At 33.1% G+C, this 16,973-nt stretch overlaps 1 protein-coding gene across 2 annotated transcripts in view; it reads right to left on the bottom strand.

The window, feature by feature from the left end:
* Nucleotides 1–2,928: 2,928 nt before the first annotated feature.
* Nucleotides 2,929–16,973, bottom strand: part of LOC124455513 (serine/threonine-protein kinase D1-like) — a 56,160-nt gene continuing 42,115 nt past the window's right edge. The window contains exons 1-12 of one of the 2 annotated variants that reach the window (XM_047006146.1): nucleotides 13,500–13,523; nucleotides 13,044–13,228; nucleotides 12,091–12,358; nucleotides 11,162–11,325; nucleotides 10,649–10,810; nucleotides 10,119–10,199; nucleotides 8,574–8,703; nucleotides 7,897–8,033; nucleotides 7,568–7,681; nucleotides 4,030–4,120; nucleotides 3,574–3,599; nucleotides 2,929–3,169 (exon numbers count right to left, since the gene is read on the bottom strand). In XM_047006146.1, coding sequence (XP_046862102.1) covers nucleotides 3,107–3,169; nucleotides 3,574–3,599; nucleotides 4,030–4,120; nucleotides 7,568–7,681; nucleotides 7,897–8,033; nucleotides 8,574–8,703; nucleotides 10,119–10,136 — 579 coding nt within the window. In that variant the 5' untranslated portion in view covers nucleotides 10,137–10,199; nucleotides 10,649–10,810; nucleotides 11,162–11,325; ... (1 more) ...; nucleotides 13,044–13,228; nucleotides 13,500–13,523 and the 3' untranslated portion in view covers nucleotides 2,929–3,106. Of the gene's footprint in view, nucleotides 3,170–3,573; nucleotides 3,600–4,029; nucleotides 4,121–7,567; nucleotides 7,682–7,896; nucleotides 8,034–8,573; nucleotides 8,704–10,118; nucleotides 10,200–10,648; nucleotides 10,811–11,161; nucleotides 11,326–12,090; nucleotides 12,359–13,043; nucleotides 13,229–13,499; nucleotides 13,524–16,973 lie in introns of those variants that run through there. The other variant, XM_047006147.1, reaches the window with a different exon arrangement.

The raw sequence follows: 16,973 nt of genomic DNA, 5'->3' as shown, positions 1-16,973 counted from the left end.
TCTGCTCTGCGTATGAGATGACTATTATTCCAAAATCACTTTTTTTCAATACAACTTCTTAGTAAACAGTCGTCAAATTACTAGCCAGAAAAACGATGGACTTAACAGAAAATATGCCAAGCATCACACAGTCAATGATTGGGGCTTCAAAATCACATCATACATGTTCAAAGCCTCAGTTTCTTTCAACTGATTGCTTGATTTGGAATATGTAGGAAAAAATCTTGCCATAGATGGAGAAATGACTTTGCTGATGATTAGATACAGTGTGATTTTTATGTCGCTCTCAATATATGTGAATGTGAGTGAGCTTTTAGTATACGGGTATAGACTTCTTCAAGAATTTTTATTGCCGAAATAAATAAAAATCCCAATTCCGTCAAGCAACTTCGTGAATATCTCAGGAAATACATTACATTTCGGTCCGAAAGAAAAGGAACAACGGAAAATACAAGACAATTAAGTTCCTTCGTAAGAAAGGAATTGTCTACGTTGAGTTTAAAATCGTACGCACTCACCTACCATGAAGTAGTTTATTTAAATTATATATAATTCACATGTCGTCGTATAGATGGCTTAGACGCAAATAAGACATTGAAAAGGCTTAGTGCAGAAGCTCAAACAAAATATTATATTTTTAAAATACATAAAATTCAGTCAAAATTCATCTATAGTGTGTCTACGCTATATACTAGTCATTAAGTGGTGGATTCAAATTTATATTAGAAGACTAATAAATGCAACGCTTAATTTAGTCTTATTTGTTATAACTATAAATTCATGTTATGAATAATTTTTATTGAATTTTAAATCGTCGAATCGTTCGACTCCCGGTCTGCATTCAAACTTAAAATCGTCCAATCATGTTTCCATTTAATCATAACTCACTGCTTTAAAGGAACGCACGACAAATAATTGTTAAATGTTTATTGGGTACTATTGGCTTGTAAGAATTTTAACGCTTGAGAATTAAAGCAAGCCAAGAATATATTCAAAGTTCGAAATCATTAGTATTACAAGTCAAATAACTGATCATCTATGACGTATAGTAATTACAACTTCATTTATTTTTTGTGTATCATACCTTGAACTGATAACGACTTAAACTTTCTTGAACTCATCTCATAAAAACATCATACGCATCCTTTAATTCCGTGTATAATAAATGTTTTTATGCAAAGGAATTTGAACCATCGTAGGAATATATTGTTATGTAAAACAAGGGTATTACGCTTTATGATTTTTATTGTTGATAATCATATTATTATTTAAATAATATAGTGAGCAGTGATTGAGCAAAACATTAGGTGTATATTTGAATTATAACTTCGGGATGTTTTTATCGTAGTGCATATGCTCGCTTTAGTACTTTGATCATTTCTCTAGTACTTATAATTAAATGTTATTTATAAATTAAATTGCACAGAAAGAGTGTAAATGCTGATATATTTTTAGCATAATAAAGAAATGCCGCCTGAAAATTGCAAAATACAAACTTGTTTAATTATTCAAGAAATTTGAACGAAACATAAACAAAACAAACATATTATGTCTTCATTTTATTATATATGAACATGAAAATAGCAAGCAAAACATTCACTGACGGTTTTAATTAAACAACCTAAAATACAAATAGTGGCAAGCATTGGATATATTGACTATGTATGAGCAATATACAATTTTCCTAAATCTTTAATAAAAGGTCGGAACGCTACCTCCCCAAGCGACTTTTCATATTATTTAGCTTCCCTAATACGAAATATGTTCTACAACCACAATGCAAACGAGAGTCTTCACGTCCTCCATTATATTTCGACCAGCTGCATACAAGCCATTATCCTCATCCAGGTAATTCAATAGAAATCTATGGTCATTATTAGAAGGAAATCTAGAAGCTTTCTTGCATGCGTGAGCATATTTTAAAGAACTGCACAGAAGTTTTTATTCTTGTTTTATTTTATTATTTTATTGTTATTTGTTTTATTCTTGCTATGTATTCAATGCCTGGATTACAAATTTTCAAACTTATATATATATATATGTAAGTTTGAAAATTTGTAATCCAGGCATTTAATACATAAAAGATAAAAGTTTCTCCGGATTTTAAGTGATTTTTATTGAGCTTTCGACTCGTTGCTTCGAGCCTTCATCAGAATGAGGATATTTATTTACACGTGCTTTTAGCTTGGAGACGTTTAGAGCGTCTAATTGGATGAGTGGGTGGATTAATGTGATTGGATGGAGTGAAATGCGTTGCCATGAGTTTTGGTGTGTTGTCAATATGATTGGTGTTAATAATATTAGAGTGTAGTGTTTTAGTTCTGGTGTTGTTTGTAGTTTTTTGTCCTTTTTCTTTAGTTGTGAGTATATCATGGGTATGTCGATTTGTCTGTTTATTGTGTCGTTGTCTTCACTGTACCAAGCTTCTTTAAATTCGCGTACGTGTTTAGTCTGTGCGTGTTTATTCTGACGAAGGCTCGAAGCAACGAGTCGAAAGCTCAATAAAAATCACTTAAAATCCGGAGGAACTTTTATCTTTTATGTATATATATATTGCATGAGAACAACTTACAGGGTACAACTAATTGAGGACAATTTACGAGGCACAGCAAATTGAACACCCTACAAATCTTGGAGAAATCAACTAAGCCTTCTTGCCTTCTGCGCCTTTAATCTGTTTGGAGGAACTATTGTGAATCATTGTTGCAATCACGTACTCTAGACTGGGAGTAGTGTTCAGACAGAGCAGATAACTTAAACTTGTTAGCCTACCACTTGATAGTATTGAGACTCTTGTTGTAATAATACGCGGTCGATGAGAAAAAAATAGATTCAGTGATAATAACTGGTGTCACACTATTTTTATAACATGTGAAAATACTACGAAAATTCGTATTGGTTTTTTCAGTCACGATAATTTGAAACCTGTGCGTGTCTCAAAATGATACTATTATTTAAAAAAATTAAAATACATACATAAATTACCCTAAATATGTGTTCTAAAAAGTTAAAATATTTCACATATGCACAACATTTCTTTTGATTATAATGAATCCCTGATTGGACGGTGGAAGCTCTACGTATCCAAGCTTTGTAATTTAGATATCTAATTCTTGGCTTCTTCCTCCGTCGCAGAATACAAATTATACAATCGTTTCTCTGTACGAAGCTATAGAAGCATATAAGGCAGTAAAAGTAGTCTTTAAGAGGAATAAGTATTTTACATGCATGATTGTTTTCATCAGTTTTATCTCAAAGATTTAAAAACAGGGTTCAATGTTATCAGCGTAAAATATTGAATTGCTTTTTCAATGTAAATCTAAATCAACTAAAAGTGGTAACGAAAGGATAATCTTTAAGCTTCAGGGGGAATTTAAAAGTTCATAAAAGAGCTTATTACCATTATTTCATGCTAGCCACGCTTACATAGTTTACAGAAAATACCAAGCACGATTAACTGAATGGTTTTTCATACAATAATTTAAACCAATCAAAATTCGTGTTGATTTAGTGCACCTTGAAGCTTCAAACAAACAACACAGCGAGGAAAGATACACAAACATATTTACTTACGTCGAAAAAAACTTGCTTCTCGTTTGCTAAAAATATCAATGAAATTCACAATTTTTATAAAAAAAAACACGACAATACAATAACAGCACTTTTACAATCATGTAATCATGTTTACAGTTTTATCGTACAATTAAATACGTAATTGCAACTTGTTCCATACTTAAGTATATTATTTATTTTCATATATAGAAATAAATATCCTTTCTACAGATACCAAAAAAGCTTAGAACTTTGCAATTCATTCAAGCTGGTGCACAAAGACATTTGCTCTTATGGTAATATCCCAGGAGAAGTTTTAATTTGGAACACAAAACACCCTCCGCAAAAAATCCAAAATTAACAGAAAAGTCGTTTTTCTCAGTGATGCAATTTAAGTCAATAGAGCATTGTTTTAAAAGCTCGTCAAAACGTTAAAAGAAATAAGACTATTGAGCAAAATATTGAAATAAAACTTACTATTCAACTGTGACATTTCACATGAAATAATTTCAGATAAGTTGACAACACCTTGACAATGAACATCGCTTACTTCATCATAGTAACGAAGCTACAAAACCAATTAATTTGTGAAAACATAGACATCGTAAATGTTAATGCTAAGGAAAGCAAATTGCAATGAACTAGAAATAAGTGCATCGAGTAATTAGTACAGCTTAAACTTTGCAATTTTCACCATCAAAAAAGTCGCAAGCTTTAAATCATGCACCTCCCGTTCTCAGAAGTTCTTTTAACAATTCCATGCTATGCCAGTAATGTAACGATTTTTAAAATGCACTTTTTGCTACTCTTGCTTTTAACGTTATGTCACAAATAGAACATTCCTATGCGCACATTGTCTTGAAATTGTAAAGTTCTCATAACAGAAACATTAACTAATATTGAAAGCGTGATGTTTCTTATTAAAGTAAGCACACGAATTCATATGAATGATAAGCTGACATAATCAAGAATAAAATGCACATGACTTATGTTAATTATGACAGTGACAAATTAAGCGCCAATAAAGACACCGACTCAGCCCCGAAAATCTACATGGGAAAATCGATGCTTTAATCAGAAAGTGGAAATCGGACGTGAATCTGTATCTACTCCATGAGTTTTGCAATGTTTGGATCCTCATTCCCACCCATTGCATTATAACCAAGTGTAACTTCCACATAAATTTCTTAAGACTAGTTTCTCTTTTGATCACTTTGTGTAGAATCATGGCTAGTAACCGTAGTCAAGCAAACATCACGGGGTGAAAAGTAACAATAGAAAAACTTGTTCTTCATCAAGTGTTCAAGCTCAAAAATTTGATAAATACAGAAAATGAAATGTTTAGAATTTTCGCACAATTATAAATGTTTTTAATTCTTGCATCCATACAAATCACAGAAGTAAAGTATCGCAAAGTACGATTTGGACTATATCAATTAGGCACAAAGCTATGGTAAGAAACAACAAAGTTAAAGGGGAACTCCACCCAAAAATAATGTTGGTCTTAAAAGTTCCATTTTTATGCAAAAGTTACTATATTTTGAAATTTTTACATCAGCTATTTTATTTTTGACAAAATCGCGTCTTCAAGTGCGCTATTTGAGCTGTTTTGAGGCTTAGCAGCGTGGGCACAGAAAGCGTCAGGAAATTATTTTGACGTCATATCGTCAAACCGATTTGGAGTTGAGTTTACAACAAAGTAAAAAATAATAACGCACAGCCTAGCACAAAACAAAACAATCGCTTATAATGGCTTTTTGGAAGAACTCGGCCTAATTCACCAATCGATAGTGAAATGGAAGACAATCCAACAAACAATATTCGGCCATATCAGTTTGAGCCTCGAATGGCCGGCTGATGAACACGAAGAAGCTCACCAGTTTGAGGATAACGAAGAACAGGAATTTTGTATATTGACGATGAATCTCGGCGCGACAATCTTGAATGGTGGGTAGTAAAATGTTATATTATTCTAGACCATTGTTTCTATCTCAAAAGTACGTTTTCAGTTTTGAAGTTGACCACGTCCACACACATAATAATTTTAGATTTTAAAGTTTTATTGTAAGATACAATTTTATTGAAGTTTTTGACATTTACTTTTCAAGATCCTTTCTTTTAACATATTCAGGTGTCAATGTGGTAACTGCCAAATAATGGATAATAACGAGGAATGTTTATGCTGCAAAGAGATTTCCAATATTTGTGACAAAAATTTAGAGGCAGTAGAAACGAATGACACCACCGAAGTCCCTTTGTGCATTACACAACATCCTGGTTTTGAGCCTGTTTGTCTTAACAGGTGGGTTTACAAACAGCTTGGTACCAGTACAAGCAAGCAATATGAGGTAGCATATGATGGGCCCGAAGACAAACTGTACCGCCATTGCATATAGACAGCTGGCAAGATGGTGCTGGGGTGTCTGGAAGAGAAGTGAGAGTCATCTGCCATCATGCAGTTACTCGCATTAGAGAAACATTTCTCCACCTGGCCTTGCAGAGGAATTTCAATTTGATTTTCACCATGTTGATGAATGAAGTATTTTATTATGATATAGGTATACCCATTACAATTACTTTGTATGTCAATATTAAAGTGGCATAGCCAGCTCATTTATAGGTCATGCTATGCACATTTATTATTATTAATTTATTACAAAAAAAAAAACAGATTTACAAAGAAATGATTATAAATGGGCTACCATCCCAGGAAATGAAAAATGCTCTCGCTTTGGGCAATATTTCAGTAAAAGGGAATGGTAAACCTCCAACTCTCCTGTGTGACAAAACTCAGATAGCTTCCGCAGGTCTTTTAGAAGCCTCTTGTCACAAATCACCTTCTCTGCAGCAATATATGCTTGTGAAGTAGGAAATAACCACTTCTTCTGCTTTGTTTCTTTTTCTGTTAATTGTTGGTGGCAACATTGATGAAAATATGTGTTTCCCTTCCAGAAATGCTTGTTGGAAATGTGGTTAAGGACAGACTTCCATTTTCCACCAATTCTTCTGCATTCTTGTTACAACTTGCAGAGCACCACCAAAGATGATTAGAAATGGACTTAATACAATGGGTCAAGTCATCATTTTAATGTTAGCCTTCTTTGTTAGTTTTTTGTGACAGATTTAGACAAATGCCACACATCAGGGAAATTATGTACAATTAGGAAACTATAAGTTCATACTTTACGTCAAGGAAACTACACCTTAATTCTATGCACGAAAGGCTATTTTTACAATGGTTTTATGTAGGATTATTTTCTAACCGTATGAGTTACACAACCATGTTTATTATTATTCAATGTTTATTAAGGGCAATAGATTGGTTTACATCAGTGGAAACTGTTGTTAAGGTTGAATTCGGAGGACAAGCAAACGGCATTACGCACAGTTTCCACACAAAGAAACCTTCGTATTTTTTAAAAAATAATATTAATCGACATTCAAGTTCTATATGTAGTGCGGAAACTGTGCGATAATGGCCTTTATGGATGTGAAACCGTTCTATTAAAACAGAATACAAATAACCAGCTCAATACTTACATGTAAGCTATAAAAGTTGCTTGTGTATATACCTACGAATAAAAAATTCTGACGTTTCGAAAAGAAACATTTTGTGATTAGGAGAAGCATTTTGACGCAAGTTTATTATGACTGTGCAATGACTTTACATAAAGCTTTGAGGAGCAATTGACGATATGACGTCAATACAAGCCGCTGACATATTTCTGCTCCCACGCACCGGATGCCCTAGCTGCAGCATTTCAACTCATTTTTTGTGAAAATATTGAATCAAACAAACAAAAAAATTGCCGCATATTTATTTTCACGGGACAGACAAAGTTTTAAGACCAACATTATTTTTGGGTGGAGTTCCCCTTTAACTTTTGTATAGTAATTTTTAACAGAAACCAGTAGAAATTGACAATCTGAAGCTTTATCTTACACCGTTTTCCATCCCTCGTTGCCACATTTCATCAAAATATTGTTCACTAAAATAGCCAATAAAGAACATTACCTGATGTCTTTCCGTATCCAATACAAAATACCGTTGCTTCCATTGTTTGAATAAAGCACCTCGTTTCCATAGATACCCACACAAAAATTTCGAAGATTTGTTTATACTTGGAGACTATGGAATGATAAAGATTATTCAAATGACTAATTCATGATAAATCACTTTGGCTAGTGTAACTAAAGCTTAATCCGTTATAACTGAGTAATAAAAAGTGAAACTTAACAATATCTTCTTTGTTTACATATTATATAATTATAAATTTAAAAGTGAAGGAAAATGTTTGCAGTTAACAAACATCAATGGAAGTTCACTAGTGTACTATATTGTACCTCATGTAAGCTTTTGTTACTAGTTGATGGCATGCTATCATTCTGGTCTTTCAGATTCTTGTAATTAGGACACGTTTTAGGAACACGTGATAAGCATTTCTCGTGGCAGTTGTATCCACATTCTGTGCATCTGAATCCTACAAAAAACACATATTAAAATACAAAAGAATTTTTGGTGGTAGGACACAAAATCTCTTCACAAAATGTATCGTAACTAAAAGGCGTGGTGAACAGTTTTGGGGTATCAAGATGCCAGGACCGAGCCAAGTCATTTTAATTCATTTTGGATAGACTTGCTTGAATAAATTTCTTAAATTATTAAATTATCAACGGTACACACTCATTGAAATTTATGATGGAAAATAGCGGCGTCACAATCATCATGAAATAAACTATCAGTTGTATGACATAACAATTATCATAAATCTAGCAAAAAATATTGTCTGGCTGCGATTGTTTTACTTTGATTTCAGAATTAAATTTATACTAGGGGTATATTTAACTAACATGAAAGCGCGTGCATTCTGCTATAAAGCTTTGCTAGTTGTAAAATTTTATTAGCAAAATTTCCATAGAAACTTTGCACAGTAGACAAGATAAAGAAGCGTGTTTATTGATGCAACGGAAAGTCAACTGTATGGCCATCATAGATAGATAGATACACAAGCAAACCATACCTCCTTTTCCAATATTCCATATCACTTGTAGACAGAAATCGCAGTTGGTTGGCGTAAAGAAACTGTGAGGTTCAAATGAATGAGGTCGTGAAAAACCTTGGTTACTGTAGTCTTCGATTTGAAGTTTCCCCTGAAATATAAAAGTAACATGTGTCACATAGTATGTAGCTTTAAAAGAAACTAAGTGAAATCAGTTTCTACAAGGTCATCTTATAAAAGTAACAAAGTTACTCTCTACTTCAAAGGTATAAATACGCAGCAAAAGTTGTAAAAATAATTTTCAGTTAACAAATTTTAGCAATTGCTGTCTATTCTTCGCAAAACACAACAATGTTGACATTTTTTTAAAGCTAAGATCATAACAGGCATGGAAAGCCTAACAAACGTAACAAAGGAATCAACGTATTATGAAAATTTAAACAAAACAAATTATTTACTGAAACCAGTACAAATGGTGTGTTGTCATGGGAAGTGAGCCGCCACATGATAGGTCACTTAACACGACAAATTATTTACTGAAACCAGTACAAAAGGTGTGTTGTGAAGTGAAGTGAGCCACCAACAAGTAGGTCTTTTAACAAAACAAATTATATACTGAAACCAGTACAAAAGGTGTGTTGTCATGTGAAGTGAGCCGCCACAAGGTAGGTCACTTACAAAAGTTCCAACATTAAGATGTCAATTTAACCTCCATTTCAGTAAAAAGAAATTAAATGAAGATTAAACTAATGCGTTAACTGACTACTTTTCAAGATTTTATCAAAAACTCACAATTCAGAGACATTAAAATTTGTACAAACTGTGTTCGAGAATCTTAAAATGGCGGCATGATACCAATCTCATATTGTGTGAAAAAAAAAACTATTGAAAACACGGGTGCTGATTAGTGCAATGCTCGAAAAAACCGTGTCTATAAAACCCTTTATTGCACGAGAGCTTTAATCTCTCAAAATTATTGAAAAACTTCTGTGGTTATGGCGGAAAGTTTCAAGGCAAAAATATAAACAACATGTTATTAAAATTCAAGAATTCATTGTCTTTATATTCTTCTTAAAACGTTATTTCATAAAGAAAATACAAAAAAAATATTTGCCTATTCCTATAGATTTATATAGAAACACTCGTGAAATTTTTAAAGAAACTCGAAATTTTTGCAAACACACGCACTTCGTGTTCTCTTTGCCATGTAATTTATTGTTTCTCCCAATCACGTGTCTAAAACTCTCTAGAAACTCAGAAAGTGTTTTGTCGTTCTTAAAGAATACAACATATTCCAAGACAACATGAATACAATTTCACGGTTTAGTGCTACCAGCACAGCAAAACTAAATGTTAAAAAAGTTCATTTTTATAAGTTGCTAAACTGATAAAAAATCCTTTTGTATATAGAAAGTATTTTACCAAAAATCACAAAATAGAACGAGTATATTGCATGAACGAGAATATTAATTTAAGATCAGGTAATCATAAAATGGTCATTGAAGTTATAAATTATCTACAATCAATATAAAATTAATCATAAAGAAAAAGAATCATAAATACTACCTCAAGTATTATGTCCATTGTATCTCGTTTGTGTAGTACACCACTACGGACTCTAGAAATTTCTTCATTGTATGTTAAAAACTGTAAAGAAAAAATGCCAGTCAGTTATGGTGTTCATTCGTACCAGGGAAACACCACAGTCTGTGATGGTATTCATACCATGCACATACTCCAGTCTAGTATTCATACAATGCATACACTCCAGTTTGTATTGGTATTCATACCATGCATACACTTCAGTCTGTAATGGTATTTATACCATGCACACACTTCAGTCTGGTATTCATACAATGTATACACTCCAGTTTGTGATGGTATTCATACATACAATGCATACACTCCAATCTGTAATGGTATTCACACCATACACACACTCAAGTAAGAAAAAAGTAGTTATGCTGCCTAAATGAGACCTAAAATATGATATTCAAAAGCAATTTACAAAAGATCCAGTGAATGACCTTTACTTAATGTCTACAAAGTAAAAGTAAAACAACACGTCACAATGAAAGTATATTTGCTATAAATACCGTTTTCGTTATTTTAGGCTGTTCCAAACGCTCCCATATTTTTTCCAACGAGTTGCGTGTTTGTCAGCCTCTTCTTCGATGCGATTATATTCGTACAAATGATATGCACAGCTACTACTGTCGTAATGAACCGATCCACCAAACATACCACTTCGACAGCGTCTAGTAAACAATATGAAGCGTTAGCTATTTTATTCAATAATTTACGCATGGTTGAATATTATAAATCACCTTTTTAAACTTATAGTAAAGTTTGCAACAAAAAATTAAGCATGCAAGCTACGAATGGCATTAAACTTATTTTTTAATAGAAACATGCTAACAATGGAAGCACTACATAATGTTTAAATGGAAACATCCTGACTATTAAAGTACTCAATAATTTTCAGATGGAAACACGCTAAGTATAGTAGTACTTCACTAATTTTTAATGGAAACACGCAAATCGTAGAGGTACTTTGCTACGTTTTAAATGGAACGCGCTTACTTCTTAACGCAATAACTTATTCATACCTGTTGGCATCGTACTTGTCTTCTAACTTCTGTTGTCCTTCCTCGGCAGCAGTTTCTGTCTCATTTATGACTTTTTGATCAAACTCTGGACCAGTGGAGACATTCTCCGAAACAAAATAACTCCATAATTTTAGATTGGAAACGTTGCAATGAGGACGAAGCACCTGGGAATTTAGAAATAATGTATTAAATCTGGTTTACGAGAAGAAAATCTTCTAGAGAAAATAAAGTAAACGAGTCCTTGTGAGCTAGTAAATATATTTTAGGTGCCCAATAAATTATAATTTTTGTGTTTGTGAGCAAAATTCTAACAACAAAAATATTTTATCGTTCCAATTTATAATCAAACCTTTTATTTACACTAACAAATTTTGTTCAAATTTTGTTGTATCGCATTAAAAACATCGCACAATATAATTATACACAGACATACGTATTTGCCCTCGTATTTGTCTAAAGAAGAAAACTATTCAGGTTTAACCATTGACACTACCAAATTTTACTCTCAGACACGCGTGTCTGTGGGTGAAATCCAGATAGCTTATCACTGTAAATGGACTTTTTTGTGACTAGTTGAATTGCTGGCTTTAGATACAACATAATGATCCAGTTCTATTTAGTTCAATGGGTTTTACAGTCTAATAAAGTCACTTTAAATACAACACAACAAATCGAGGATATTCTGGGATTTACTAAATGAAGTTTACATGTTGAACCAATACATACACGAGTTCGATAAAAGATAAACAAGGCGTCCATTGAAAAATAAACTGAGTTAAATGCCTGTTCTTCTTTGATCTTGTTTTAAATCAATTTGATGGTTATTACACAACGATATGACCGAAAAGCATTCAGGTAATCTCATTACACTGCATGCGAACTGTTGCTGCAAAGATTTGCTAAAATATGGCTGCAGATCAACAACTCACCTTTTCAGAATGTTCTTTCGAAAATTGGAAATTATAAAGTAATGATGATTTTTTTGTGTAGCATGTCGATGTACTCCCAAAGACTTTTTATGTGAGATTTAGAAGTCTTTGCATCTTTCTTTTCTGCATCTGATAGCCAACCCATCTGCACACGTTCGTGCTCTGAATCCAGTAAAAACGTACGAAAACGCATGGAGACATGATGATAGGCGAGGAAATGTAAATAATACTCGTTGAATTCGAAGGATAGTGGATACTGACGTAATATCTGAGAACATAAAAAATATGTAGAAATGAGTAATTTTTCCAAACTTTCATATAAAAATAAATAACTGAGAACACAAACAATATGAACAAATAGCTAAGTCACTTTATCATTAATTTTGAATTATAGCAATAAAAAAGATGGAGACAATTGATGTCTAAACATTTCCCACCAAAATTCTTTAATAATATACGGTGTTTTTACTTTACGAAACGAGCGTGTTCTCCTAATTGCGTCACTGATGGCGATGAGTAACTTATTTCTGGGCCCGAAAAGACCATTGAAAAAATATTGTGCACATGTTCTTAAAATGAATTTAACTATCTAGAGAAGTTATTTTTTGAACCTAAACTATGCACTTTAAAAAGTTTGATATTTAACAAGGTATTGAAATAGTCATTGAGAGGTTTATTGAGTCCTACAATGCAAGAAAACTTTGAAGATAATGACCACGAAAGAGTTGCTTTTATAAGTTAAATGTATATTTCAAATTTATGGCGAGAAAAGCGCCTTAACTTTGTGACTAAAATTTTTGATCGAATAAAGTTTTAAAAAAAATTATGCTTTACTCAAGCTTTGGTCAAACGTTTTTTGTGTAATATAAAAAACATTTCGCACAATACTCAGACGACAGACACCAGACCATCTTAACCCCAATTTTAAGATAACTTTAAGAAACAATGATAACCTGATGGACGCCATCAAGAAATTGCAAGAAAACAGGCGTGAATCCACTTGATTGCGTTGAATGTGTATGATTACAGCGATGTGAGAAACAATGTCCAAAGAACAACCATTTTTTTCAACTAAAACTTTAAAACCATTAATCGTTCGGTAGTATGGATCTAACATTACTTGAGCAAATGACGTCACCTACAAAAACAACATGAAGTATTAACTGTAGTTGTTCGTACGTGAAGCAGAGACATTGACAGTTCGATCATTGGGAGGAAGGGGAGAGGGAATATTTATATATGCATATTAAAATGGAACTGAAAAAACACATTCGATTTCAAAGGAACTGGATATGACAAAACGTAAGATCTTGCACTTGGGTATTGAGGGCTTACATACTATCGCCATTGACTATCGCTAAAATAATAATACAGATAATAAACACATCAAGAAAGATTAAAAAACGTACAGTGCGGCAGGCTCCCATCCTTGCTCAGTTATTGCTTTGTCAACGGAGTCCACAACAGAAACACGTTTAGATGCATTGTCATTTGATCGTAGATTCATCGTTGCTTTAGACATGCTGACGTTGGCTGCCAGTGAACGATGTTTCGCCTCCACTTTATTCCACGATACAGGATTTGAAGACACTTAAAATTAAAAGCATAGAAGATCACCGTTACATAAGCACATAATAATGCTTAAAGCCAAACTTTAGGATTGATACGAAAAAAGTGATAAATGCAGGTACATTTGCTAATGTTAATAAAACTTAAAGAATGGCAAACAGTCCCTAAATACTTATTTCATATATAAATATTTACAAAAATCAACAGTATCCATAAATTAATAGTGTAGAAAATCAAGCTATATCTAAATCACTCAGTTTTAGAAAAACAATTATACAATTCATTTTTATTAGTTCTCGTTTATTTTTCGAGGATACTTTAATTCGAAATGTGATTTTCAAAAAAACGAGAATCCACAACGTACCCATAATTATAGTAAAGTAATATATATTGCTGTGATACCAAGGGTGGCAATAGATCTGTGTGTATGTGGGAGAGGGGGCATTGCGCTGGGTCGGGAGGGCATTTACATGTGAGGGTAGGGGACGAGCGTTGAAACGATAAATATAAACAACTAAACTGCGGCAGATAAATATTTATCTTGCTCCACGTTGGATGAAGTATTGCGTCAGTGCTTCCACAACTTGCAGCTAAACCAGAGCAAATGATGGATGCCACAGAGCTTCGTTCAATGGAAGAGATCGCAATAAAACGGCGAATTTATTGACTTAATGTCTCCACGTCGCAACAGGAGAACGCATATGGCGATGGTTTTTAGACACGCGCAACAAAGAGTCATCGGTCACGTGTTGTGGCACCACTAAAACAGCCGAGTAACTGAAAGAAAAATCCACAATATGATGACTATTTTCTCGCGACATATTTATTTTTCAAAGACTTGTAAAGCTTACGCTTTCGCAAAATAAATGTATTAAACGATAGTAAATATGAGTTTTAAAACACTTATGGTAATAAAAAAGGGTTAAATGCTCCTAAGTAATTGAAAATTATCTCCACCATTTTTCTTATAACTTAACCTTCAACAGGCTGCGTACGAAAGATTGACCATAGAAAGCCTCCAAGATCCACTTTTACTCCCTATACGTTCCTCAAGTACAGCCAAAGCAAAGTCTTTTATACTCTTCACAATACAGGGTTAAATTCAAGTTTTCCATAACCGGCGCATTTCGTACAACAAAAGATCCATCAACCTAACAGAATATATATAACCAATAACATTGCAGAAAAGCTAACAATAAAGTAAGTAATGGTAACTATTGGAAACTAATGGTAAGTAATTGTTAGTAATGGTAAGTAAGGGTTGACAATGGTAAGTAATGATAACTATAATCGTAAATAATGGTAATTATTATATGGCAAGCGTCACTTCCGGCTAAGTGGCGTGCTTTGATTGGCTCAGAAACATTTTGGCCGGTTTATTACTTTCCCGCAATCGACCACGGTCCAAAACGCTTAATTTTACATTCAATGTAAACAAACTTCGTAAAGCAAACAGCAAAACGCAAAATAAACGAAACAAAAAACTATAAACGAAACAAAAAACTATATACGAATGTGATTCGAAAGAAAAATCTTGTAAAACAGTTTAACTATCCAGACAATACAATTTGAACGATTTATTTTTATGGACGAAAACTAGAAAAGTGAAATCAACCAGTAAAACATCAAGGACGAGAAAGAAATCAAGCTTCGTTTCAGGTCAAATAATGCCATATAATAATCCTTTAATAACCTCGCTTTGGTCTCTTTCTGAGAAATAAAGGAGTGCTTAGCATAGTATGAAGCATTTTCATATAACTCAATGCTGGTGAGGCACCACAGTATGGTGGAAAGATTTTCATTTGCAATCAAGACAATAGAACAAGCATTGTAAAGACAAATTCCATCAGCTAATGTACTAAAACAAGTTGAGTAGAAAATATTACTATATAGTTATATAGTTGAGGTACATAAATTCTTTTTTTAATGTTAGAGAATGATCATGTCCAAAGCAATGAGCTTCAGCTATACAACAAATTAGCAAGCTTAATGTTATGTATCGAGGAAGAGGCTCATTATTTATTTATCTATAGTACAAAGCAACCAGCTTGAAAGAATTAGTTGCAATTTTACAGCAAACTTTAAAATTGAGAAGGATAATTATTATTTATATAACAATAGGGTACAAAGCAAACATCTTAGAGAACAAAGTTGCAATGTTATAGAAAGTTCTAAGAACTGAGGAGGTGGCTTATTTCTATAACTATATGGTCAAAGCAACCCAATTTCAGGAATGCAGTTCCAGTGTTATGGCAAGCATTCAAATTTGAGAAGTAGGATAATTATTTATAGACATCTTTGGTACAAAGCAAACATTGTCAGGGACACAGCTGCATTCTTATAGTAAGCTTTAACAATTGAGGAGGTGGCTTATTTGTACATATATCTATATGGTAGTGTTACAAAGTAACTATCTTTTAGGAATAAAGAACTTTGCCTTTTTATAGCAAACTTAAGTATTGAGAAAGAGGCTTATTATTTATATGATCTATATGGTACAAAGCAACCAGTGAGTTTCAAGAATACAGTTGCAGTGTTATAGCAGGCATTAAAAATTGAGGAGTAGCACTATTTTATATACATATCACTAGGGTATAAAGCAAACAGCTTCAACAACACAGCTGTAGTTTTATAGCAAGCTTTAATAATTAAGGAGATGGCTTATTTTCAATGAAAATACGAGGTCATTTTAATGAACTTTGAGTGACTGACCACCATATTAATTCCATTTGATACATACATCATTAAGGGTCATAAGCATAATTAAGTGATTTTTATCATCTATAGCAAGTAACTACGTCAGAATCTAACCTTACTGATGCACAAAGCATTATATCTCATTCTGACTCTGCGGAAAAAGCAATTCATAAAATTCACAAAATCATACTCTTCGTCGTTATTCCAATTTTGCTTTTTCAAGCTCTGTCTTGGACCAAAAAGCGTTCAAAAGCTTCTTCAGCTTAAAAAACTCGATGGAAATATCTTCTTGAATATTCAAACATTTGAAACTTCGACTTAGTGTAGCGCAGAATATCAATACTCGCAGTGTAAGAGACCATGGTAGATATAATATGTATCAATCACTGGTATCAATATCATTGATTTTGGCAAGCTGTTTTACTACTATTTCCCATCTGCAACGATGTCACAGTCATTGCGCAACAAAATCATGGCTAGTGTGTCGATCCAAGTCTCATGGTGTCACTTGCACAAAATGCTTGCGCTGTGATTGGCTTGACACTTGACACCCTTTCAACGGTGTCAAAAGATAACAAATTGCACCATATTCCAACCGTTGACAACGCAGATATTAT

This window comes from Xenia sp. Carnegie-2017, unplaced genomic scaffold (assembly GCF_021976095.1).
Source record: "Xenia sp. Carnegie-2017 unplaced genomic scaffold, XeniaSp_v1 HiC_scaffold_4, whole genome shotgun sequence".
NCBI lineage: Eukaryota > Metazoa > Cnidaria > Anthozoa > Malacalcyonacea > Xeniidae > Xenia > Xenia sp. Carnegie-2017.
The sequence above is the reverse complement of the archived record's forward strand: the minus strand, read 5'-3'. Positions and strand labels throughout refer to the sequence as shown.